General features: G+C 37.6%; 1 protein-coding gene across 1 annotated transcript in view; it reads right to left on the bottom strand.

Annotated features, from left to right (window-relative positions):
* Zfpm2 (zinc finger protein, FOG family member 2) overlaps positions 1-27,901 on the bottom strand; it is a 425,491-nt gene that overhangs the window by 128,208 nt on the left and 269,382 nt on the right. The window contains exon 5 of the mRNA XM_034516530.2: positions 21,006-21,117. Coding sequence (XP_034372421.2) covers positions 21,006-21,117 — 112 coding nt within the window. The remainder of the gene's footprint in view (positions 1-21,005; positions 21,118-27,901) is intronic.

Below are 27,901 nucleotides of genomic sequence, written 5' to 3'. Positions count from 1 at the left end.
CTCAGAACCCTGGTTAGTATTACCCAGTATTTCTCCTTTAAATAATTGTTTTCCTTCTTGACCATTCATTTGTCTTCCCCGTGATTCTTTTTCATGGATTCCACTGCCTATTAGCTGAAATAATAATGCTGATATTTTCCATAGTGTTGGCTGCTTCCATGCAAGGAGTCTAACGTGCTTTTAAGGAGAGCTTTTTTTTTTCTTCTTTGTGAAAAGCAATTAATAAGACAAAGAGAAATAATAGCCAGAAAAAGAGAAGGAGTCATGGGTATTCACACAGCAATAACATTTAACTTTGATCATATTTTCATATTCGCACACCAATAACATTTAGCTTTTATTATATATGCATATTCTCACACCAGTATCACTTAACTTTTATTGTATATGCTATTCGCACACTAATATTTTTTAACACTCATATTGTGAAACGATTAAATTTCACTCATCTTTGAACCACCTGGGTAGGTGGTGAGGAAGATGGGTAATAGGGAGGGATTCCTGACAATCTAAGCGGACTGTTTGCTTCAGTTCCTACAGGCTGACTCGGGTCAGCGTGGCACAAAGGTTACTCAACTACAGAAGCCAAGGATTATAACTTGTGTCATTCTTTTCCCCCAAAACAATGCTAGAAAATGCGCCTTGACGTGATGCCATAGTATAACAGATTTCTAGATTCTCTCAATAAAATTTTTTTTTCTTCTTTTGAGGAATCCGTTTCTGCAGATATGAAGAAAAACGTCAAAATTCCCACTGGAAAACAGCAATTTGCTTGCTTGTAAAAGAAGCAGGGGAAATACTAGTCAGCAATAAAAATAATTAATACTGATGCAAAAGACAATGTGCATATGTTCACAAAACAATTTCGACCAACATCATTTTGTGGCTTTTAGTCACAAAACATAACACCACACACACACATACACACACACACACACACACACACACACACACACACACACAGAGTTTGTGTAAGTAGAAATCACATTTTTGCTGTTTAGAATGAAAAAGTATTTGTGGCTTGATAGATGTATTTTATATTTTAGTTGAATGTTTATGACATTTATTTCATTACATTCTAATATTAACTTAATAGACAAGAGAGACTATAATTTGCTACATTAGAAACACTTTTCTGAATATGCTCTATTATTTTTGTATAAATAGGCATTCACATGCCTTTTAGTGTCTCTAAAAATATTCATTTATATAGTAAAGTCTAATGGGTTGAATTATTTATTTATTTAATTGCATAGACATATCACATTATAGTGTGATATGCATGGAAAAAATTAAGCATTCCTTTATCTTTTTTTTTAAAAGTAAGTTTTGAACAAAACCAGGTATAAATATTTAACACTAACTCTTTAATGTTAAACAAAATATCTTCCCAGTTTCTTCATCCAGAGAAACATAGAGAACTCTTGTACAGACTGCATGGAAGAAAAAGACATCAACACATTTTTTTTTTTCTTGAGCAAGTACTTGACAAATTTTAGAACTCTCCCCCTTTAATTTCCTGCTTCATCTGCATTCAGAAGGCTGCATGTAAACCATGTTTGCTTCTGCTACAGTTCTTTCTAGCACAACTGAAATTTCAGTAGGATAGAAAGTAGTGATGCTACTTTATAGCACAAAACCTCATAAAGGTAGGCAAGTGTTAACAAGGAAGTTATCAGCTGAACTCATCTAGAATATGAATATGTTAACTCTTAAGTTCTTATCTGCCTTGCTGCCTCCCAACCAAATCTATTCTTTCTCCTTCGATCTTAATAAACTAGAGGCAAACGTAAGAGCAAGTGAGGCAGGGCATCTCTTCAAGCATCAATTCTTATTAGGATTCAGCTATTGGTCCTTAACTCTCTCCGTTGCTATGACTATTGCTGCATCCACTGCTCTGTATTCTGGGATGAGAGAATGCACATACATGTTTGGAGGAAGATGTTGTTGACAGAATATTGACTAGATCAGAACCTTTTAAAACTTTATTAATATTGTTCTCATCGTGTACTGTCAGCATTGCAACAGAAGCAAAGTCCGTAATGACGCACTTCCTGATATTGAGAGTAGTTGAGATTCTTTTATTGATACAGTCTCTAAGAGTGACCTTGAAAATTAAAATCAGGGAGTAACATTCAGTCAAGACCCTGCCCACTTACCCTCCTCTCTCTTCCTCAGACTGTAGGGTGCCATGTGGGACTCATCTGTTTTCTTAAGCATTTCCTGGCTAGGTACAGAGTTCAGTGGTTGTGGGAGGATAGTGACAGGATGAGATTTATTTAAGACTGTGGTGTAATTATCAAATTATTTAAGACTGAGGTAATTACCAAAATATCCACTTAATCACCAGCAATGGAAAGTTTATTAGTATTCCAGGATAGAATTCTACATTTAGAAATCTGGCAAATTATAGCAAAACATTCCAAATAACTTTTCACTGAAAAAGTCAAGTTTCCAGAGGTCAGAGGCAACCCCAGAAGAGATCATTTTAGTGATAGCAGAATTTCTTTCATATACTCTTGCTTTTTTTTAAAGCTCATTCTTGTAAAAAGAAAAATAAAAAAGAAAAGAAAACAAAGAAAAAACACAGGAGTTTGTGTGCGCGTGCATGCGTGTGTGCATGCATGTGCGTATGTGTGGTGGTGGTGTGTGGTGTATGTGATAAACGTATAAACCTGTAAATTAGTTCATCATTTATTTTGGCACCCCAGGCAAAAAGGTTAATTAGCACAGGGATGTGGTGTTCACTACAGTGCCTATAAAAATGCCCATCCATTGATAAAGTTATTAAGCATCAGTTGAATGTAGGAATAAAAAATTAAAAAGGGATAAATGAATAAAACAGCAGAGATGGGCTTGTGGTGAGTGGTTTCATTTGTTGACACTGTGGTATAAATACATATTTTTCTTTTAAAGATTTATATTATTTTTAATTATTTGTGCATGTGTTTGTCTCTGAGTGCAGGTGTCCATGGGTACCAGGAGAGGGCATCAGGTACCTCGGGTCTGGTATTATAGGTAGTTGTGAGCAGCCCAACATGGGTGCTGGAAACTAAACTTCCGTCCTCAGTAAGCAACAGATGCTTTATCTACTAAGACATCAGTTCCTCAAAATAGCTCCAGAAAGCTCAATCAATAATCCTATAAGAAAATTAACATAGTCATATTGCTTTTACTGAGTATTTATTAGTATTCAGTGATCCAATGTCCAAGACCCTGTATTATCTGCAGCGAGTAGTAGCCATGGGTATAACCTCTGCTTCCACACAGCTCATCCTGCTTCTGTGATGATTTAACATGCTATGGGAACCAAAGTCATATATTTGCTTGTGAGCTTAGCCTTTAACAGCTGAGCCTTGTCCCAGTGGGAGAGGATGCACCTAATTCTGTAGAGACTTGATGTCCCATAGAAGGGGGATGTCCAGGGGAGCAGCGGGGGTGGGGGAGGACCCTCTCAGAGGCGAAGGGGAGGGAGTACTGAGTGAAAAACTCTGGGTGGGGGAGACTGGGAGGGGGCAACACTTGGAATGTAAATATATAAAATAATTAATTAAAAATATTACGTTACTGTAAGACAATGAATAGGGCAACTCTATAAAAAAAGTGTTGTAATGGTGACTTAAAAATAACTTGAAATGGGGGTAAAATATCAGTTAGACCAAAGCATTGCCTGTTAATACAAATTTTCAAACATGAATATAAGGCAAGAAAATAATCTCTAAATTTATAAGAACACTAGTAAACACAGGAACTAATCATACAATCGGCAACTCCCTCCTGCTCTAAGTGTTATACTCAGTGCAATAAGCTTACTCAGCAGGGAGCACTTTATGATTGTTGAATACATTTCTGTTTTTAATTTGTCATGCCATACAAATAAGTTGTTCTTCCCCTAAAATGAGTAGTTTACTTGAGAATTTGTATAAAGAAGTATGAGTCTTGGCCTCCAATGGCTGGAAGCACAAGCCTTTTTAAACTTTCTATCATTAGTACAAGCTGTTACTGAGGCCTTTATTTAAAGGGGTGAGAATATGTGTTGATTTTTTTTTTTATTACTATAGGGCAGATATGACACCATTAGTTTCCCTTCAGTCATAAATATACACCAGTAGGATTTGACAGGCATCACTATAAAGCGGGTTATAGATAAGTTCAGGCATCCTTCCTTCTGCATGGACCTTTCACACACATCCTGATGGGGCTGCCTGAGTGGAGCACCAAGGGTTGATTTTGGGCTTCTAGGTCACGCTTTCACCTTGACAACAGTTCTTTCTTTTCTGGCAGTAACATTTGCTGGGCTCCCTAAGGTGCTTTCATTTTTGTAAGTAGCATAAGGGGGAAGAGGGATAGAAGAGGGAGGAGATAAATCTTAATTCATACGCTATAGGACTATCTCTGGCGTCTCTGGCACAAAACTTCAAATCCAATCCAGAAACTGGATGTGTATTAGAAGTCGGCAGATTTAAACCCCATCCACCATGATCAAACTGGATTTATAGAGCATCATAACTCTCCAGACACCATCCAGCAGCTTATTAATTTAATAGACTCCTGTCCATTCACTGATGTTCCTGCCCTGACAGTCTCTCAAGATAAGGCGAAAGCCTTTTGACAGGACAGAGAGCATATATATTCTCCTCTGTTTTCTAGTGGATAGGGTTGTCGACAACTTGAAATGTGTGGCTCAGCAAATTTGTTTTTTCCTTTCTTCCTTTTTCCTTTTTTTAAAAATTCTTTTTACATTGCAGGGAGGATGATAGAGCGGAGCCTTCTGAGAGTGTCGGGGTCATGGGTTTGCATTTCCCCTTAGTACTAATTTACCATTTTGTTTTTGCAAAATAACGAGTGTTGATTTAAAGCCATACAGGCAGGGCCATTTTTACCATGAAAAGAAACAGCATTACGGTTTAATACCTGATATAAATTAATAGGTGCTGGAGAGAAGAGGAAAAGCACAATAAATGTTGCAGGTAGAGCACAGTGGCATATTCTTTCCCATAATTCCTGTTGGAGGAGTGACAGATGAGGAGCTGTGTGAAGGAAAACAATGCAGCACTCAAGCTGTTGCCTATCTAAAGACAAAGGAGGGAACCTTTTCAGTGTTCTTATTTTCCCTTAATGGCATTCTCATACTGTGACATTGTTCCTTGTCTCTGAAATGCAAATGAACTCACAAGTCTCAGACTGACAGATAGTGCACTAGTAGCTAGGCAAGGTTAACTGTTAGAATGCACAGAGTACTCACCAGAGATCTTGTGAGAATGTGGCTTTGGGAAGACTAAGGGAGGCCTGAGGTACCATGGTCCTGGTGAGTTAATAGGGTATTTCTGGTTGGTTACCAACTAAACGTTAAGTAACAAGGTATTGAAGAAATTTAAGAAGGGATAATTTTGATGATATGGACAAACAACAAACTCGTATCAACTAAGTAACTTGTAACTTGAGCATACTGGAAACAACAGGGGGCTGGTGAGATGGCTCAGTGGTTAAGAGCACTGACTGCTCTTCCAGAGGTCATGAGTTCAAATCCCAGCAACCACATGGTGGCTCACAACCATCCATAATGAGATCTGATGCACTCATATGGGTGTCTAAAGACAGCTACAGTGTACTTACATAAAATAAATAAATAAATAAATAAAAACAATTAACAGATTGTTTACCTGGCAAGTAATGTAAACTTAGTTGAAGCACAGGAGATCCCAAATACCATGTAGCAGTTATTTGTTTAGTCATCTTGCTTCATATTTGTATATGTGTAAAAATGACTGTCTAAGTATTTCTTGAGATAGTTACCTTAAAATGCACACCCAGTGCTGTGGAGCTGAGGTAAAGTTTATTGAGTGTTAGAACACTAGTCTCCTGTATCCAAGGTTCTGGGTTAATTTCCCTGTAGCATGAAATAAATAAAAACAAATCCACAAATAAATAAAAAAGTTATGGGGTAAAGCGCTTGCTCAGTGCATAAAGTTGGCTTCCCTTACAAAATTGAAGACTATATATATATATATATATATATATATATATATATATATAACTTTCAATGGTCAACTCTATGAGGTAAAATTTTTCTAAAATAAAAATAATTAAAAAATAAAAATCCTGACAAAAGCAACAACCACAATTTGATCTAGACATCTATACTTTAAATATGCCTGTATAAAAAGAGTTTAAATGCAGCTAACCTATACAAAAGGGAAGGATAAAAGCCGTACGTCATTAAACTAAAAACACAGTTCTAAGAGTGAGGTTTCATATGCCCCCCCCCCCAAGCAATACAAGCTATTTCTATTAGTATTGACTGCATTTCAGAAACATTGACAAGACCCTATTGCTGAAGACACCTCATGCTTCACCATATATGGAGAAATCAAACTGATAATGATCAGGGAACTTTACCCTTCTGGGTTGCTTTTATAGTGCTAAAAGGTGCTAGACAGGTTACTGGCAGAGAACACACACCAGTAATCAAAATTCAGCAACTGTCTGTGAGCCTTTTGAGCTACAGTACTGAGTGATTACATTGGCAAAATATGTCCATTAGTGCAATATTGACATGAATAATTTCGGAATAATCTATTTTTGATTAGATTAGCTCCCCACAAGAAGAAACTCATGTCTGGTAGCATTAACTGCACCTACAAACTGTGACTGGATAGGTGGTAGGCCCTAGGGAGAACCCAATGCTATTACTTTTTAAAATGGACACTGTATTATATTGTCCTCTAAATATTTATTTTTATAGCCATAGATTAGTGTAGCTCTGAACACTCATCAGAGATGTTTCTTTTGCAGGAGATGGTGATTAATATATTGCTAACTGGTCAGCTTATAGAGCATAGGGCACTGCAGAGTGGTCAACTCTAAATGGGATAACAATGTCACATACCCTGTCCTCAAGGCTCTGGGATCATGGTTGAAGGTGGTGATGACTGTTTCCAAAGAGTGTTTGACAAGCATGGCAAGAATGTTACATTCATGAACAGCAGAAGGAAGCTGTGACCTCATGCACAAGATATGCACCAGGTCAGCCCAGACAAGATCCGAGTGTGAGTGTTGAGGGGCTCATGAAGTCCCAACCCTAGCTAAGGAGCTATTGTTGGCTTCTGGAGGAGGGAGAGACAGGATTTGGCTCTGGATAATGCCGGTGCTCCAGTGAATGGTACTGCACAGATGCATACTGAAGCATCCAATGGGCATAGTTGTATTTTAAAAAGGACAAAGTTGGGAGGAGGGACTAGTGGGCTGTACGGTAGAAGTTAAAGAGAATGGAATAAAGAACAGGGTTGACCAAAAAACATTATACTCATGCATGAAACTGTCAACCAATTAATAAGAACTAATAAAAACAAAATGGACAGATAAGAAAACAGCACTACTTGCTCTTTTGCTCTCTTACCCACACCCCCCACCCACCATCCCTTCTCTCCTTATTCCCCTCTCTCTTCTCCATGTGTTTATGGCTGGCCTCTGTGCCGTTATTTCTCTCTCTCTCTCTCTCTCTCTCTCTCTCTCTCTCTCTCTCTTTTTCTCTCTCCCTCTCCTCTCTGTCTCCCTACCTTTCTCTGTCTCTACTAATCCTTTAACTTCCCTCTCTATGTCCTAAATGAAAAAAAGAAAGAAAGAAAGAGAATAGCATCATAGCAAAAGCTATACAGAAGACCTCACATGTATGTAAAACTAATTCTGACATCAAAAGACTCCAATGTCATTATCATATTTTTATGAGAAAATTACTTATCTTTGGGGGGACTGGAGAAGCAAACCACAATAATTTGTTAAGAAGTTTTACAGTCCTCATTACATATACTTAATAAGATTCTATGAGATTAATAATAAAATTGCCATTCCTTGAAGGATGGTATGAACAGTAAATCAGTCTAGAAAATCTTTATTGACAATGAATACCAGATAATGATGGCAAACACTAGATTTACAAAAGTAAAAACTGGGTTAGGATCTATTTCAAATGAATTTCAATGAGAGATACACAGAATCATGTAAATACATGTGTTTTAGCTGTTCATATATGATCTTTGAATCCTTGATCCATTTCCTTGGTTGGGCTATTCATGCTTTTCTACATCACAAAATGCTATCATGGTTGACCCAATGTTGCCTGACAGTTACAAAGACCTCAGAAAATGAGAATATATCTTCTCCAAGCTACTAATGCATGTCATGACATATAAGGTGACCTTTTGAGTTTAAAAACAGACTTCTAAAATAGGATTGACTTATATACCAACAGTAACAGAAAAATCCTTTGATGTGGGTAACAAAGCACAGAATTGATAGCTTTCTTTCTTTCTTTCTTTCTTTCTTTCTTTCTTTCTTTCTTTCTTTCTTTCTTTTTCATGAAGAACCAAACCCAAAAGTCATAGTCATTTCTTTGCAGTAAACAGAATCCAGAAAGTATTTAGCATGAGAGAATCAATGTCTTGTCATAGTTGCTGAGCTAAGATTTCAAACAAAGCCCCACCACAAAAGAGTATTTTTAAAAATATAAGCAGATCCTGTTTGTTTTCCATATTCTTCCATACATACACGTACTGCCTGACATAGCACAATATATGTTATCTACGTAGCTTTCCTAGAACTTCAAAACCTCCCTATGAAATATTTTCTAGACATGGAAAAAATGTCAGCGTACATACTGGATTTTCAATGATTTTCATGTTACAAATTGTTGATGCTCTATCTAGTCCTACTAGAAGTTGTTTTTTGAAGATGAATCATAAATACCTTAAATAATAGTTCAATTGTAACGAGTATATATTATGTTGTATTTATAAATATACAGAGGTAAAAAATAGAGTCAATATATCTGAGGTAATGTAAACTTTCTTGGGACCATGGGGGAACATTCAAGGTAACAATTATCATGTACCTTGAGCAGTAGTTGTCAGCATAAGTAAGTAAAAGAATCAGAATTTTTGGGGGGTAAAACAATATGATATATAAGAGAATATAGCAAGCAATAAAGTATTTTAAATAGATGGGCATGATTGGAGTCTTTAGTAAAAGTGTTAAGTGAAGGTAAAAAATATATTTAACAGTTTAAAATAAAACAAGGAGGGCTAAATGGAACAAATCATGAATAGATTTGGAGGAAGGAAAGGGAAGGGAGAAATGATGTAATAAGAGTACAAAGAAGAAATGATTCTAAAGCATATAAATGAGATAGTACAGGAAGAAACTGATGAAAGAAGACTCTAAATGCCATTAGTTATTGAATGGATAATGATGGAAGTATTTGTTGCTGGGCTTAGAGAAGGATGACTAGATGAAACTAAATCAGACTAGAAAAACTGGCAACAACTTGACTGCAGGAGAAATGTGAGAAGCTCACCCCAGTGGAGTTGGAAAGATGGCTAGTCAGGAGAGGAGACATGAAACTGAGGGTCTCTCAGATGTAGTGCTTCCCAAGAACACTCATGAGAAAAGCAGCAGAGAGGACTTCCCGGTAGGATGATGAATATATACATTTGCTTCTCCCTTTTGTTAAATTGACAATACAATGAGAAAAGAGAAAGTGGCAAGAACAAAAGGGATGAAGAAAGCAGACAGTGAAAGTGGGTGGAACATTGGAAGCTAGAAAATTAATTAAGAGATAAATAACAGAAGAGAACACATGAAGGTTAAAACCCAAGTACATAAAGGAAAAGAGGCTAAAAAGCAAGTGTATTGACTCCAAGATCTCCATATAAGATCTGTGAGAAGAGGTTCCTAAGACTGTAAAAGTAAGGGCAAGGTGGGAATCCAGAAATGCCCATCATCCAACATGACTAACCAATCCCCATTAAGCAAAGTGCCATTTCCTAAAATGCCATCAAGAGACAGACACTTCGGAGACCTGGCATAGACAGGCTTTGGTTTCAGGGATGGGCTTATCCGAGGGGGTTATTTATAAGCCATGTAGAGGAGGATGAGGAAGACCACTGCCAAACAAACAACAATGACAGTGAACAACTCAGACATTACACATAGGAAATCATGGAGACATCAAGAGCCAGCACAAGTCTTTCCCAAGCTCAAGCCAGACAAAACCCCATCATGAATGGAGGCAGGAGCAGAGGGCACAACATCTTACCACTAACAGAGAACCTACTGACATCTGATAGCAGCTGGGAAAGGAAGAAGTAGATTTCTTTCATAATGTGACTCTAAGACTGTTGTCACTCCCAAGCATAGTTGGATAACACAAATGACTCAATGAAGGGTGAGAGAACTCACAGTTGGATGAGTAGATAGGTAAGGTTGGAGAAGGCTGATATGGAAGGTATTGGGGGATGAATATAATCAAAATAAATTAAAGGAAGCTCCCAAATAACTAACAAAAATATTAAATTTAAAAAGGACTGAATTTTTGGAAGCTGATTACCATGGTTGTCTATTGTCCTGTGATCATATGCAAATATCAGCAGGTGTTAAGTGTTGACTACTTGCTTTTGCACTCAGCCTTGAGTCAATCAATCTTAAGAAGTGAAACAGACACCTACCTGTGTATAATAAACAATGTAAGAAAAGCTTCAGCATGAAAAACAAGGACAAGAGTGGGAAGATAAATGAAAGAAATGAGGCATGACACAAAAATTTCTTTACATACTCCATATCTTACAGAGGCAAAGGAAACGATAGTTATATAAAAAGCAGCATGTTGAAAAATGAGCACAGAACTAAAATCTTGTGTTAATTATCAATAAGATGCTAAAAATTAAAGGACAATGACAGGATAAAATTTGAATACCTTTCAGAAAATTGGTCAAAGTTTTCAGAGTATTACTAAATGTGTACATCGGTTTCTATACTCTTTCATAAGTATGTATTGAGTAGGTACTCTGCATCATGCATTGTGTAAAAACATACTCCTGTTATTAAAATCATCATGAGACTATCATTAAAATTTCAAATATGAGACTGGAGACATGCTCACCAGTTAAGAGCACTGGCATCTCTTTTGAAATTCCTGAGTTCAATGCCCAGCATCCACATGGTGTCTCACAACCATCTATAATAGAATCTGATGCCCTCTTGTGACATGCAGGCATACCTGCAGATGGAGCACTCATATACATAAAATACACAAACAAACAAGTCTTAGAAAATATAAGATATGAAGATAAATGAGAGACAGATGGGACTGGCTATAATATTCTCCTCAGCTTTATATACTGAAATGTTAATCTCCAACTACCATGGAGAGAAGAGAAACATTTGACAGTGCTAGTGAGTACAAGAGAGTCATAAGAAGTCAGAGAAAAGGCAAGGTAAGGCCAGATCAGTGTGAAATCTCTGTGATAGTGACAATATCTCCAATCAGAAGCATAGTGTTTATGGCACTGGATTAGGAGAGCTGGACAGTAGTGGAATAAGATGCCATAGAGGTATCCAGTGAAAGGTTGCATGCCCTAGAAATTCAAGACCCCTTTTCTATAAATGAACAAACTAATAATTTTAGGCTTTGCAAGTTGGATTATCATACAATTATTCAACTCTTATGCTATAGTAAAAGGTGGCTGTAGACAATATAAAAGTAAATTTCCATTACCAGTTTTTAATTTTTATGAAACAAGACAGAGTCCTTATCTAACAGTTGATGCAGTGTATTTGAGGAAGTGAAAACCTAAATCTCTATTTGTTACTTTGGAGATTTAATTAGAAAAATAAATTCAGAAGGCTAAGTTATATCCATCTATGCAGGTGTCATATTTATTGTATGATAAAATATAACAGAAACCTAATCAGAAATTTTCTACAGTTCTTTTATTAATAGCAGTAGCTGTGGTGTGTCTTTTGTTTTATCTCAAGCAAACCTTTGTAGAGGCTTCTTTCTCTTTAACTTGCTTGTGATGGTTAATTTTGTTATCAACTCGACTAGATTAAGAATCATCTAGAGCACTGACCTTTGCACACCCTAAGAGGGTTCTCTAAAATTTATTTAATGGATGGTAGAGCTATGGCTGGCACTATCCCTTAGTCTATGAATCCAGAGGGAAGAAATGAAAAAGGCAGAGGTGCAACAGCGTTCATGGTCCTCGGCTTCTTGACTTTGTATGCACCGAGGCCAACCACCTCACACGCACACTATCACTTCCCTGACACAATGACTGCATTTTCTCAATTAATCTGTCCTTTCTTAAGTTGGTTTTTTTGTCAGGTATTTGGTCACAGGAATGAGAAAAGGAACTAAGACAGTGCTATTCCGAGCATTTCACAAATAGTAACCATCCGTCTGCTGGGTCTAACCAGGAGTAAGTTGGGGCGAACAGCAAATAGCCAGCAGTATTGCCAGGCTGATAAAGGTCATGAAAAGAGAAGTGTAAGAGGTGGATGGAGTGTTTAGAATGATAGATCCGTGTGACACAAGCCAGTTGACCTGCGAATAAGGAAAACGGAGTCAGGTAACAAGTAGAGGAAGGAGGCTGGTTTATTACCTGCTAGAAGTGTGTGACTGAAACACCATTTTCCTGTCAGGACATAGTTTTTAAATGAATGTGGATAAAAGCTTATTTTGGACACAGTTATCTGGCTAAACTCTCATTTTGATTTTGGATGTAGCTGGACGATCAGCTCAACCATGACTTGACGATCAAGGACTCCTGGCGTCAGTCAAGGGAATGGTGGGAAACGCATTTACCCATCACAGGTCTCATTTGCAAGTTGCCTACCATTACAAAACCGTACTCTGTGAGCATCCCATGCTATGAGCCTCTATGCTCATAGATCCAAGCCCTTTAAGTGCCCTCACTCATTTCTTGAACTGATACTTAACTTCAGATAAAATAAATCAAAACCAAATTTCACACCCTTCATGAGTCTTGGCTTGCTTATGAGCTACTGACTGAAGTCATTATTTAAATGTTTAAATAAGCTTGATTAATAAAGGTTTCAGTGAGTTTGTTAGGGCCGAGGCTTGCTTTAGATTGATTTGTATCTTCATTTCAATACCATATTTTGGAGAATATATGTGTACTCAATTACTTGTATTTTATTTAGAAAATTATTTTAACGAAAAAGTAGTTTTAAGACATTCATATTGTATTAAAAGCAGAAAAAATGATTTTTTTTGTGGAGTAAGGATTTTATGAATTAAACATTCCTTATTCTACAAATAAGGAATCTTAAAAGAAGAAAGGGCTGAAATTATTATCCCAATGGTACAACAGGTTCCCAGTACATATGTAGACATGTGTTTGATCTCCAGTAATGTAATGCAATGAATGAGTGAGTGAATGAATTAATGAATGAATGAGTGTGAGAACAGGTTAAGACAGAGTGATCTGAATATGTAAGCTCTTTTATTAACTCTATGAGGAAAATAAGAAGAGAATTTTATTTTTAAAAGAAGATACAAGGCTCAAAGGGCAGTTGTTTGCACAAGCACTTGCCTAGCGCATCTTGGGTTTTAGGTTCTGTCTCTAGTATGGAACATAAGTAGATACAAATAATGTCCACAAATTGCTCCTTTACAGAAATACTTTTGCAATTTCATGCAATTTTATTTCACTCTGTTTCTTGTGCATATGCTTTTAAACGTTACTCTAATTATAGTGGATACAAAAGCATATTTTCTGCTTTTCTTAACTAGAATTATAAGGCAACAATTTCATCTAGTCTGTATGATGTTTAAAAAGCTATTTACAATGTCTTATTCTAAAAAATTTTACTCTTAGGAGTTGTCCCCAAGTTCAGCTGACAAAGATACTTCTGGGGGTAGTTTTCAAGATTATCATTGTTTGATTGACAAGCTAACATTCTCACATGACAGTGATTCACCTCTCCAAAGACCCTGCTCTTCATTTCTCATTTTTATACACATAACACTGATATATCCTCAGTTCTTATCATTCTTCAATAGTCTAACTTAGTTTGTATCCCTCAAGAGACACAAGCTTCTCTCATATATGGATCCAAGTTGGTTTAAAATATTTTTTTTAACACGTTAGCACATCTCCCCCATTAAGGTAACTAATGATATAATATGGTATTACTTACCACCCTCATTGAGAAAACTCACCATGACATTTGTATGAAAACAAATATGTTTTTGCATACATAGCATACATTAATAACAACTATAAATATGTAAGCAGACTTAGGTCAACACAATACTAGTAAGCCATTAACACAGTTGTAAAAACAGGAAATGCTCAATAAGAAATGGAACCAGCAGAGGGTCAATATTTGCTGAATCCTTGGCCATTCTGCCATTTGCCTTAGAAAGCGCTGTTAGCAATAACTCCATCACTAGTGAGGCCGCTTGTCTTGACCTACAAATCTCTCTGAAATGACCCTTTGAATCAAAACTGTGATTTTTCTAAAGCAGCCATTTTTCCAATCACTGATTCTCAGAACGGGCATAATAAACTGCTCATGCCTCAAAACGTATTTCTCATTTTAACAGAACACAACTAGAAAAAGCCTCAGACAATCATGAAACATGTTGGGTTTTCAGCGTCACGTTATCCTGTGGTGCTCTGCAATCAATTACTGCTATACCACCATCATTAATAATTTTCTTAATGAAAATGATTCTGTTGATCTCCGTTGTATTTTAATTATCAGAGTTAAGCATAATTACACTGCAGCTCTGAGCTGGCATGTGGACTCCTTTAGGGCGCAATTTTGTTTTAACACACTGATAATGTAATTTTACATTGTGTCAGTTTGTTTGGTTATTATCCAGTTGTACAATTCCACTGTATTCCAGATAACAGATAATAACCTTAGTACCTCCTATATCCTGAAGTCATTTAAAAAGCAATATTGGAATTCTAAGACTAGCTAACTTAATCGTCTTATGATTTTATAATTCCCACTGCTAAATATTTGGTTCAGGCACTCACTCTCTTTCAAGAATACAGTAAAATGAGATGACATTCATACATTTTTTATTAATTTAATGAGTATTTAAATACATGTTTAAAGATGAACACTGTTTTCTTTTTAAATTAGTTTATTATTTGTATGATATTAGACCCTCTGAGTAAAGTTAAGCACTGGCTGGCAGACTACTTTGAAAATTGACTATCATCATGGACAAAGCTATTGTATCACTGTTCTAACAGACTTCAGCAGATCCTCTGTTTTTAAATGAGTCGTGGTGCTGATAATGAAAACTATTTGTTTCTAAAGTTTATTCAGTTTGATTGGGGTGCAGAAAGTTTCTTTCCCGAGTTAGATTGTGTTAGCATTTCTGTCATTATGTTATCAGTGCCCAGTACAGAGAAGACAGTCATCAAAGTCTTAACTTATTAATCACATGACTAAATGTGTATACAAGGATAACTTGGAACTTGGAAGATGGTCATGGAGTGACATAGATTAGTATAGATTGTGTGGTCACTGCTGTTTCTGTTATTGAACATTTCCTCTTCAAAGATAATCCAAAGGGAAAAAAAATACCATCACTGAGAAACATGTATGCAATTTGTCAAAGAAGAAAAATAATGTATAATCTTGGCCTAGCCAATGGCAGCTTCGAAAGCCATACCAATTTTTTTTTAAATAGTCATGAAATTAGTCTTGAGGCTGAATACTAACTTCATATTGCAAGAGTTATTTGTATTGTTGAGTTTCATGTCTCTGAGTCTCAGCCTTTTTCTCTCTAGAATAGAATAATTTTGCTTGTATTATGTGTATGTTCGAGTAATAAATAGGATTGGAAATATGAGAATGGAGCATGGAGTAGAAATAGTTTAATGCCCTATCACAGCTGTTATTAGTACTAACATTATCATCATATTAATAATCATACTGGTATTTATATAAGACCAACATGAGAGAATCAACTCCTACATGTTTTCCTCTGACCTCCACATATTTGTCATAGCATGTGTGTCCCATACCACTCACACAAATAATATATACAATCAGGTACACAAATAAATATGTAAATTTTAAAAATAGGAAAACATTATGTGTTCTATTAATAGCAAAGTCAATGGTTTCTTAAGGCTTCAGGTCTCTGAGTTTATGACACATTTTTAAAGTTAGATATGTAGATTCAGTGCTACTTAGTGAGAGCTATAGAATTTTTCCCTTAAATAAAAGATGCACGTGTATTCTTACACATCATTAAGGCCTAGTGCCACTGTCTGTTAACTCATACTTTTTGTGACCCTTGTTTGAATAGATGGCAATCAGGAACATTACAATTCTCTTAACATACACAGGCTGTGTTAGGTGTTTCCCCATAAAAATTCCACTAAGAAGCCACTTAAACACTGTACCATGGAAACCTATGAAAACAAGTGTCTAGAGAGGGTAAGTGATTGGCCTTGGCTTTCTGCAGAGTCTTTACAATGATACCATGCTCTCACATATAAAGGAATCTGTAGGAAGGGGAAATGAGGGCTACCTGAGAGCTTTTCATTTGTTTGATTGATGTTTTGACTTAGTACAGAGACCTAGTAAGTGAGTTATTTAGAAATAGCTGCATGAAAAATTAACTTTGAAACTGAGAAAGAAAAAAAAAACTCCATGCAGAAGCTAAAAGTTTAGCTTTGAATACTCAGAATAGTTATCTAGGACTTTTTATGCATGAAGAGGTAACCATGCCTCCTAAGCTATGGAAAGTAAAGAATAGTTGGGCAAACATCAGTGGTGGGTTTAGCAGCACTAGCCTGTGCATACTCCTCAAGCAGTGTTCTCTTTAACTCCAGAGTGGTCTGTTGAGTATGTTGCCTCCAGAGATAAGGAAATTAGGATGATCTGGGATCTGTTAAGAATAATGGCAACAAACAGATGACCAACGAATCTGGCCTTTCACTGTCTGGATGACCTAATTACTTTCTGGAGGGACATGGAAGAGTTGAGGCAGGAAAAACACATCAGATTAGGAATGTTACTGTCAAAAACTGTCTTATCTTCTCCTTTGGCTAAACAGAATGATGTCAGCTTGTCAAATAGCTGTAAGTGACAAAATGTGACTTTTAAATACTTATTTTATGGATGCCTAGAAAATAAAAGCTTGATAGTTATATTTATTCTTGGAATTAGCTGTATTTAACAGTATTTTAAGTAAGTCTCAGTCATCAGTAGTAACAGGACAAAGCCCATTTTTATCCTTTAACAAGCACTACAAAAATTTTCCCAATTGAACCACTTCTATAAAATGCTATACATATAAAATGTATATTGTATTTGATGATATACTCTGACATAGTCAAGTCCCATGGTAATGGTATTGACACAGAATTCGCAAGTAGTACGGTTAAGTGTTTGGCCAGAAAGCAAATAAGGAACACAGACATGTCAGCAGGAACCTATGTTTTCTCCCTTAATGAAAGCTCAAAAGACTTTGACACTGATAATTTATATGTTCAGGTACTTGGACACTGCCACAGGCAATCCTATGCTGTGGCAGCAACTCCAAGGTTGTATTTAAGTTACTATTTTTTATGACTCCACTGGCTCATGTCCAGCTAATTCTCTTAGGCTTCCAGCATAATGGAGGGATGCTAGTGAGTCATAGTAAGTCACTGTTTCTATATTGCTCAAAAGTCATGTTTTCACTAGTGTTACTGTGCTTGCAGAAGTCTGGACCTAGACACCACTTCCTAGCTGCTGATACAAGGAAAGGAAGTCAGACAGAAGCATACTGAAGATAGAGTCTGGGCAACTGGATCAAGGTGTTCCTAAACTCCAGGATATTTCTGTAGTCTCAGCTATACGAGCAGATTGCACTCTCTATTATCAACAAAAACACACAAGACACACACCATGCACACACATATTGCACGGATACATATACACCACACATACTGTGTACACATAGATACAGCATGACAGAGAGAGTGAGACAGACAGACAAACACAGAGACAGAGGCAGATGCAGACACAAACACTGAGACAGAGAGAGAGAGAGAGAGAGAGAGAGAGAGAGAGAGAGAGAGAGAGAGAGAGACACAGAGACTGACACAGAGACTGACCAAAACAAAGACAGAGAAACAGATAGACAGAGGAACAGGGACAGACACAGAAATAGACAGAGACAGAGGCAGATAGAGACTGACAGAGACAGGGATAGAGACTTGGAGGTCAGAACCTGTAAGACCACAAGACTTATTTTCTTACTTTTCTATGACTCAAATGATACAAGAACTCAGGATACTCTGCCTCCTCCAGAGTCAGTCTGAGTATTCAAAATTAGCTTCAGTTCTTCTGTAACCTTGGGAGAGATCTGGGTATCCCGCAATGATTTCCCAAATTTTGTTACTCAGGAAAGCACCATTATCCAAAGACACTCATTGAAGGAGAACTAAAATACATTTTCACATGACTGCAGTAATTGACCAAACATTACTACCAACATATATGGTCTATTATTTATAAATTTAGGGCATCATGATCTGACTGTTTTGAGGAAACTTATGATGAAATGGTTGGATAGAGAAAGGTAGAGTCATATTGCACAAAGAACACAGGGTTTGGAGTTGCAAGGACCTGGATTAAAATTTGCCTCCATTGTTAGGCTGCATGACTGCAGATAATTACACAGTCTCTCTCAACCTTAGGCATGTGAAGTGGAGAAAACATGAAATGTCTTAAGGCTTCATGCATAGAGGGTAGCTTTCAGTGTGTAGAACTAAACCTTATGCTAAATGAACGTTTATTGGCTTCATGACCGTAATACACAACTTACCTATCTACTTCTCTTATTTATCTTTTGTAAAACAGAGACACATATCTGGTACCTCACAGGAGACAAAAAGAAATGACACTCTACAGAATCCATTGCAGGTCAAATATAATTCTTTTAATCCCTATAAATTCAACAATGGCAAATAAACTTCGGCAGCCAGAAAGGAAAAAAGTATCAGCAATTCATATCATTCATTATTTAGTGACATTTTATGTGATACATATATTAAAATGATTGGCAGCTATTAATCATTTATTCAATCCATCAATCAATATTTCTTCCTTTCCCTTTCTTTTCCTTTCCTTTTCTTCCCTTCCCTTCCCCCCTCCCTCCCTCCCTCCCTTCCTTCCTTCCTTCCTTCCTTCCTTCCTTCCTTCCTTCCTTCCTTCCTTCTATTTTGTTTGTTTAGGGAACTTGCCTGGTCAATGGAAGAGAATGAATAAAACATACTCCTTATTCTCAGTAAATAGATAGTAGATAGAATAGCAAAGAGAAATAGGTAACTTCTTTCACCTGCTTTCCGTGAACATAACAATTCATCATAAGAAAGACAACGATAATCAATGGAAGAAATGCCTATAATTTTGTATAAGATTGTTAAAGAGGACTTAAGGAGTGTCCCAAAATAGTGGCTGTCAATGTACAAAGCTAGTACACGGTCAGACTTGGTATATATTTTATGAGTTAATCGACTGATTATTAATAATCTTCTGAAGATCACTCAGAACTTGATTATTGGCAAAAGGCTTGATGAATAGACAACCATAGCACAAAGACAAAATTGTGCCCAGTGCTCAAGTTAAAACACTCAACTGAAATGACTATAGGATTATGATTTTAATTAAGAAGTATATTTCTTAAAATGATTCCAGGTATAAATGCAGTGGGTTTGGATCATCTGAGAGGAAGGCTATTTTCATTGTCCTTTCCTACTGTATTCCCTACAATGAAGATCGGTTATGATTGGCCAATAGAAATCTAATCCTCACAGTTGGTCTGATCCACCAAGAATTCCTTCATATTTGGATTCTGTATGTGGGGACTTGTAAATTGATTCACTATATTATGACAAGTTATAGTGACAACGTAACACAGCCAAGGGAATTGTCACTTCTCTTTTACTTAAAAGATACAGTCAGAATATCACAGATATTTCAAGTTAGAAAACTGGTGGCTCTGTGTCCAACAAGTATGAAAGGGAACCGGATATAATCAGATCCTGGTGTGTAGGTTGTCTTGTTAGCTTGCAAATTCCCTCTTTCCGGTGTTTCAGCTTTCAAAGGCACAGGGTAGTTTGGAGGCAATCCTCTTATAAATGTACAAATTGTAATGATTATAGGAACAAGTTGTAATTGTTTCTCGCAAGTTTTTAAGAGTCTTTGATGTTATGATTAGTGTTTCATACGTTAATGTATTGATGGAGATGTTTTTTCGCTTGCCCCCTTGTATGCTTTCATGGTTTCTAGGTTCAATGAGCAAACACATCTTTGATCTCAGTAGGTCTATTTGGTTAAAAAAAAAAAAAAGCCAAATGAAATGAAACATGAGAAGCAAAAGGTTTTGCAATATTTACGAAGAAGTAAGACTCAGGAGTTCACTGTGTGAATGCTGAGCTAGCTTGTAACTTAAAGGCAGAGAAAGCACACAGGGCTACAACCCCCATATCCCAGCCTGCAAACCACAACACACAAGACCACATTCCTGTCTCAATGAGAATTGTCTCCCGATGTGTCATCACCGAACTGCAGATCCTTTTGTAGCTATAAGATCATGGCTAGGCTGATCACACTGAGCGAATCAAAGGCAGCACTCTGCCAGCCATGGGGCTCCCTCTTCACTGTTAGCCTTCTGCCCTTCACAAAACATCATGGGGCAGAATTTGGGCTTTGCAAAGGTTTCCTTTTCAGCATCCTTCTTATCCTGTATGATTTCAGGAATCTGACAGCAGGCAAGGTAGTGCCTCCTGAAGCATACGCCTGGATACAAAGTGCTAAATTTCAAAAGGTCCAGGCTTTTTGGTGGCTAGTGCCTAGGAAGGGAATCGGAGATTTCACAATAGGCAGCAGCGATCCAGAAAACTAAGAGTAAAAGCACACCAGCCAAAGCCACTCACACAGGGGCCTTAGCAGCTATGCTCAGCACTAAGTAATTGATGCTGTGACTCTTCGTGTTTATGCTGTACAGAAGTAAAAATCAGAAAGCTTCACGGAAAACATGGATGAGTGAGGCTCGCAAAGAAAACGGGAAGCGAGAGGCTTACTTATGCTATACATGGTCCTCTCTGTTCCTCTGGAGCAGTTCGAATTACTCAGGTTTCAGTACCACTGAAGAGACAGGGAAGGGATCCTAAGCTTACCTTTGCTGTACACAATGCAGTTGTTTTTGCTGTCCTCCACTCCTTGCCAAGTCACATCCAGAAGCCACTTTGGACCAGCAGTCAGCACCATGGGGACCTGAGCCTTCGTCTTCTGCAGAACGATAACAAACAGATGCCGTTTGCTCTCATTGGTTTAAAAACTTGAATAATCACTGCACTAATAATTTCATTAAAAACAAAACAAAACAACCAAATCTCCTAAATCGTAATCCTAGGCCTCATTCCCTGCCTCCTGGTATCTTTTTAAGATGACAGAAGCTGGAAGGTGCTTCTGCTTTCAGGAATCTTGAATGGTAGAATTATTATCTAGGATTTTTCCCTTCTAAATGATACTGGATCAGATCTCCAAGATTAGGCAGACCTCTGGTGGCTCTGAATTATAAAGAGAATGCAGATGACTCTCACTGCAGAGAGCAGAGCGTTTGGAAGTGAACTTTAGACACATTGTACCTCACTATCAACAGGATCTCACGATTTCCTGAAACAGACAGGAAAGAATTTAAAGAATCAGGATCCGTTTCAAAGCTCCATCCTGAGCAACGTTTATATTAGAGTCGGTGCTTATTCGGAATGAATAATGAAATGTGCCCACCTGCCTTTGCCGATGTGTGGATATGTGGTCTGACTATAACCGCAGTAATAATTGTTAAGGACTCACCACACCTTGTCTCCAGGAAACAGTAAAAGAGCAACCCTGAATAAATCAAATACAGAGAGACAGAATCGTCAGCTACCCTTTGCTCAGGCAGGCAGGGAGGCCAGAGCCACCATTCTAACAGAATATACCGGAGATAGGTAAATCAAATTCTCATCAGATTCAACACTTTTGGCAGCCTGGCATCCAAATTCTTTACCTTTAAAGCCCCGTTTGATAAATTTACACGACAAGAGATTCACTGGGGAGGAAATCAGGAAGTCTCCCTGAGAAGGCACTTCCCCCATGAGTCACAGTGAACTGGCTTTCAGACTTATCATTCGACAGCCTGTGTTCTGTGTATCAAATATCAGGAAACCACAACACTGAGGACAATACGAGGGTCTCAAGGTAATTTCTGAACTGAATTTTCACCTAGATATGATTCTGCCAAAGAAAGCTCGGTGCATCCTGGGACTTCCTCACATGTTCTGTGCTATCACGAATTTCCCAAATTGACACTCACGAGTATTCGCTAGAGGATTTTCATGTACCCTGGCAACTTCAGACCTCACAGGAATCTGGAAAATCCATTTCACCCACCTCACAACAGCAAGGACTGTGTACAACATACCAATCCATTTTCACAGCAAAGAGATGTTAAAAACTGTATATAAGACAGGTGCTGACTCCTTTGTTAAAATAAGCATCATATTAGGCAAGATGATGACTACCATACAATGTGCTTATAAAATATTCACCCACAAAGGATAAATTTAAGAAGAAGTCTGAAATGATAGCTATGTACTGTGCACTATGTACATTTTTAGTGTGTGTGTGTGTGTGTGTGTGTGATATGTAATGGTTTGGGTAGCTAAGAATGTGTAGTGATGTAGGCTTGACCTCTCCTTAAGACCTGTACCATGCTGCAGCTGACCTCTTTATGGAATTAATAACCCTCTTAATATACCCCAAAAGACAATCTGCCCCAGTAATCTTTTTGAATATTAAACCTGAGGCCTTCTCATTATATAAAGTCTTCAGGAAATCTTAGTGTAAGATAAATAAGTCAGCTATCCTATACTCTAATCTTCCACTCATATTACACACACACACACACACACACACACACACACACACACACACACACACACCCCAGAGAGACAGGAGGGAGGTAGAAAGGTAGGGAGGTAGAGAGGGAGGGGGAGGGGGAGGGGGAGGGGGAGGGGGAGGGGGAGGGGGAGGGGGAGGGAGAGGGAGAGGGAGAGGGAGAGGGAGAGGGAGAGGGAGAGGGAGAGGGAGAGGGAGAGGGAGAGGGAGAGGGAGAGGGAGAGGGAGAGGGAGAGGGAGAGGGAGAGGGAGAGGGAGAGGGAGAGGGAGAGGGAGAGGGAGAGGGAGAGGGAGAGGGAGAGGGAGAGGGAGAGGGAGAGGGAGATTCATTTCTGCTCTTAGTACTAGAAATATGAGTCTTTTTTATTATTATTAAAGATTCAGGTGAAGATGTTAATTGCTGAATAACCTGTGAAAAAGATCATGGCATGAGCCCATACACCTGAAAATTGTTGGGAGTTATTCAATGGCAAGGGGGGAATATCTGTCTTGCAGAGTCTCAGGGGATACCAGAGAGGTATCAAACAGGAAAAATGTACAGTTACTGGGATCATGAGGACAAATGTTGACTAGTATATAAGAAAACAGAGTGTACATGCTACACTAAGTTCTGGAACTCTGTGTTTACACTCTTGGAAATTCTTTACGACCTCCTCCACCTTCTCCCCCTCCACTTTATTTATTTATTTATTTATTTATTTATTTAGAGATAGTGTTTCTCTGTGCAGCCCTGGCTATTCAGAAATTCACTGTGTCCAAGCTAGCTTTGAACTCAGAGATCTGCCTGCCTCTGTCTCTAGAGTGCTAGGATTAAAGGCGTGCACCACCACTGTCTTGCTTTTAAATTTTTCTCACTGTCAAATTACTGAAAGAAAGGGCTAGCTTTCATCATCACCTTTGTCATGAAGGCCTTTTTTCTTAAAACTAGAAAAGACTTAGACGGATATTCTTGGGAGTAAGGACTGGCAACAGAGCCAAAAAGATCATTACACATCAGGCAAAACCTTTTGTGATTAATTCTCTAAGTCAGTGACTCTCAACTTCTGACCTTTTAATACAGTTCCTCATGCTGTGGTGTTTGTTAACCATAAAAGTATTTTTATTGCTACTTCATAACTGTAACTTTGCTACTGTTATGAACCATAGTGTAAATATCTGTTATGCCAGATATCTGATGCAAGACCCCTGTAAAAGGGTCTCAAGGCACAGGTTGAGAATCATTGCCTGCGTAAGCAAACATAGCCAATAGAGATGGTTTCATAGATGGAATAGGAAGGGTAATGCGACTTCTGCTGTTTACATAGTGCACTAGACTCTTGCTCTGCCTTACTTATAGTTAAACAAATCAAATCTGAATGACTAAGTCATGTCACCTGAGCAAATACCGGGTAGAAAGCAGTGTCAGTGTCTGGGTTGTTGTTTTTTGTCCCCACCATGCTCACACGAAGTGAAGCCCAACGTCCTGAGTTTTCTTGGACTGAAGGTTTTATGAGAAGGAAGGAGTGTTAGGTTCACCCTAGCTGCTACTGCTACTGAAATGATATTAGTAGTTTCTGTCTACTTGATATCGGCTGCATGTAGAATTTTAATACTCTCCTTGCGTGATATTCTTTCCCTTTTAAATACTCCAGCATTAGATAAGTATATCTTTATCCCCATTATTTTATCCCTAAACAAGTTAAGACTAGAGGATATGACTTTGTAACTCAGAACAAAAATAGTTGATCGATAACATTTCTGAATGATGAGTTAATATTGTATCTCTTAACACCTTGGTAAACATATTCCAGGCCTCAGCCTGGGTAGATATCGATTTAAGAAACTGAATTGAAAGGGAAACACTTTCTTCTACTCCATGTCAGCAAGGCTGAGTATAAGAAGTTCTAGCGGAAAGCTATACCCAAGCTGTAACGTAAATAATAAGTAGATAAAAAAAATCTCGAGGGACCAGTTATTACAGGTTTGAGGAGGTGAGTCAATTTCTTTCTAAAGAAGTCAACTTTTGTAGAGATTGACTGCCTTCAAAGAAGATTACCAAGTGCGAGAAGGAAAGGAGTTAGCCAGGATTATATGAAATGTACACGTCAGAAAAAAAAAATCCATGAATAGAAAATAACAATAACTTTCACATTGATCATTAGGTTCATTTTATCCTGTTTTTCCTTAGCATGTGAAGTCATCAAAATTCTAGAACTTTAGAAACTTTACATTTCATTGAATTTAATTCTCTAGCTTATGGGAGGGATTTAAGGCAAATATTCATTAGCACATAAAGTGTACAGTTGACAAGACACACTGGAAAAAAGAGAGTGCTTATAAAAGGCATAGCAGACAGGAAAATGCTCCCAAAGATAGCAATGCTCCAAGGCCTCAGCACCTGGAAATACGTTACCTTCTTTAGAAAAACATGTCGTTAAAATATTTAGGACCACAAGAAGGTAGGTTGCCTTTAATTATGCAAATAGACCCATTCAAACTACAGGAGTCCCTAGAAGTAGGAAAGGTGGATAAGAGGGTAAATGAGGAGCTTCCTAGATGCTGGGTATGGAGGTTCACACTCCCAATCCTGGAACTCAAGAGGCTGAGGCAGGGGGATTGCTGTGAGCCTACAGACCACATAATGTGTTCCAGGCTGACCTGGGCTATAAGGTGACACTCTGTCACAAGCAATCAAGCAAACAAACTCCACACACAGAGGATTCCACCTGCTTTTAAGGATGGGGAAATGATCTAGACCGTGAGCAAAAGAATATGGTAGCTCAGGTGTCAGTTTACAGGAAGGAAGGAAGGAAGGAAGGAAGGAAGGAAGGAAGGAAGGAAGGAAGGAAGGAAGGAAGGAAGGAAGGAAGACCAGAAATAGTTGTTTTGACTCAACCCTAAAACACTTTTGTTGTGAAATATCTAGCCACCAGGAAATTGACTCTCAGAACCTTCAAAATTGAAAATATCCATGGGACACCTTGAGACTCTTATTAAATTTCTGGTCTACAGAATTGTAAAATGATAATTTGGAGATTGAAGCCTCTGTTGGTGGAAAAAAAAAAAAAAAAAAAAAACAACAAAACCAAACAGGAAAACCAAGTTAGCAAAAAATACATTCAGATTTACTGATTGGTTCTTTCTTTCTTAAAAGGTCAAAATTCCATTCTCAAATGCTTTCAAAGTTATAAAATAACTTCTATTCGGAACAACAACTGATGCCCCTGCTTCAAACTGACACTGAACACCCAGTGACGCTTGCAAACATCCTTGCTTCTGATTAGGATCTATACAAACACGTCTGATACCATCTTTGACTTTGCAGTTGGTATGTGTTAAAAGTCTAGGTGAAGAAGATGATGGACTTGGGAATCCTCATTCATGTTTCTGGTAAGTTGTTCTGGAAATTTAACCAAGTATTCTAAACTTCAGAATAATGTCTGCAAAATGTGTATTTTATCCCAATATTTTAAAACGGAACATAATGATCAGTATCTTAAGTGGCATACCAATTGTTTACTAAAAATCTGAATGAACAAACAAACTGAAATGTCAAAAATACTTACTGAGGATTTCTTGTGTTTACAGCGATTAACATAGAAGTTAGGGACAGAATTTCCTTATTATCCAATTTAAGCATTGTGATAGTGCTATTATTCAACAATCATAATAATATTCAATTATGTTATTTTCAAACATATTAGCCCATAATTTCTGTCTTTATATGTTGAAAGATTCTTTTAAATCTTAGATCACCATGTGATTTTACTTGACCACTAAAGGTGAATATCGAGTGGATTGGGTGGTAGACACCTGGAACCTCATCTCTTATGAGACTGAGGCAGACTGATGAAAAAGACAGCCTGGCTTACATCATGAGATCCTGTCTGGAAAACAATATCAAAACAAACAAATGAAAAGCAAACAGAGAAGAGGAGAGCAAGTAGAGGAGGAGCAGGAGAAAGAAGAGTGGGAGGAGGGAGGTAGTGGAGGAGCAGGAGGAGGAACAGGATTAGGAGGAGGAATGATGTTTTTTCATGTAGAACAGAGTCTGTAAAATCAGTAAACGTCTACCACCATGCCTTTTCTTTGCTCAAGTTTTCCAGTAGGCACATGTGAGAGGAACCATGAAGACTGTTGGTCACGTGGCATGAGAAAGAAAGGAACTTTCTAATGTTTTTAATCTTTGTGAAGTTTAGTTTATACTAATTTAATTTCCTTTATTTTAGTTTCTATTTTGAAATACCTAAAGATATAGAGCTTAGTTAGTTAAAATTTATGCTTTATCTGTAGCTTTCTGCAATAATTCTAGGCAAATAAAAGGAGTCTTTAATTTCAGTTAAACTGTATTTAAAAAAAACTGTATAGTTTTTGAAACTCTACATTGTAAGTTGGGAAAAAAATCTGAACTTTTAGACACAGTTTGAACCTAGAGTTCCACGTTTAGACAGCCCACAACTAGACAAACTTGACAAGGACAAAATGGGTCCTAAGTGTCACTTCTTAGAAATAATTAGAATCATCTAATGTGGATAAAAGAGGTCAGACTGGCATCCACTGCTCACTAACCTTTGGAGTTACTGGACCGACAAAGGAGGTAGCCTTCAATAAATGTTTATATTCGAGCCAAAAGGTTAATGGAGATAAAAGTAGAAAGCCCAAAGGTAAAGAATAGAGGAGAATTCTAACCCAAGAAACGGATGACATAAGGCTGTCTCGGGGATTCCAAATTTTGCTTGAGAATTTTGTTGAGTGTTTCCATAACAAGAGCTAGGGAGAGATAGAAGTCAAAGGAAGAACATGAGAAGAGCCGCATCCCTGTAAAAGGACAACAACTGCTGCACCCCTGCAAAAAAAAAAAAAAACCTACAGCTGCTGCACCCCTGCAAAAAAAAAACCCTACAGCTGCTACAGCTCTGCAAAAATACCTAGAGCTGCTACACTACATATGAGAAGACAATTATGGTGTCTTATAACGGTACCATTAGAGGAAGGCTGATAGCAATGGAGATGATCTTGGTACTCTTCCCATAGCTATGTTATACATAAAATGATGCAAAGCATGTTTTACATTACTCTATTCTCTTACTAATAAATATCATTCGATGTTCCCTCAGCAGTAAAAATATAGTTGAGATAGGCATAGAAAAAT

The sequence above is a fragment of the Arvicanthis niloticus genome, chromosome 13, assembly GCF_011762505.2.
Source record: "Arvicanthis niloticus isolate mArvNil1 chromosome 13, mArvNil1.pat.X, whole genome shotgun sequence".
Taxonomy (NCBI): Eukaryota; Metazoa; Chordata; class Mammalia; order Rodentia; family Muridae; genus Arvicanthis; species Arvicanthis niloticus.
The sequence above is the reverse complement of the archived record's forward strand: the minus strand, read 5'-3'. Positions and strand labels throughout refer to the sequence as shown.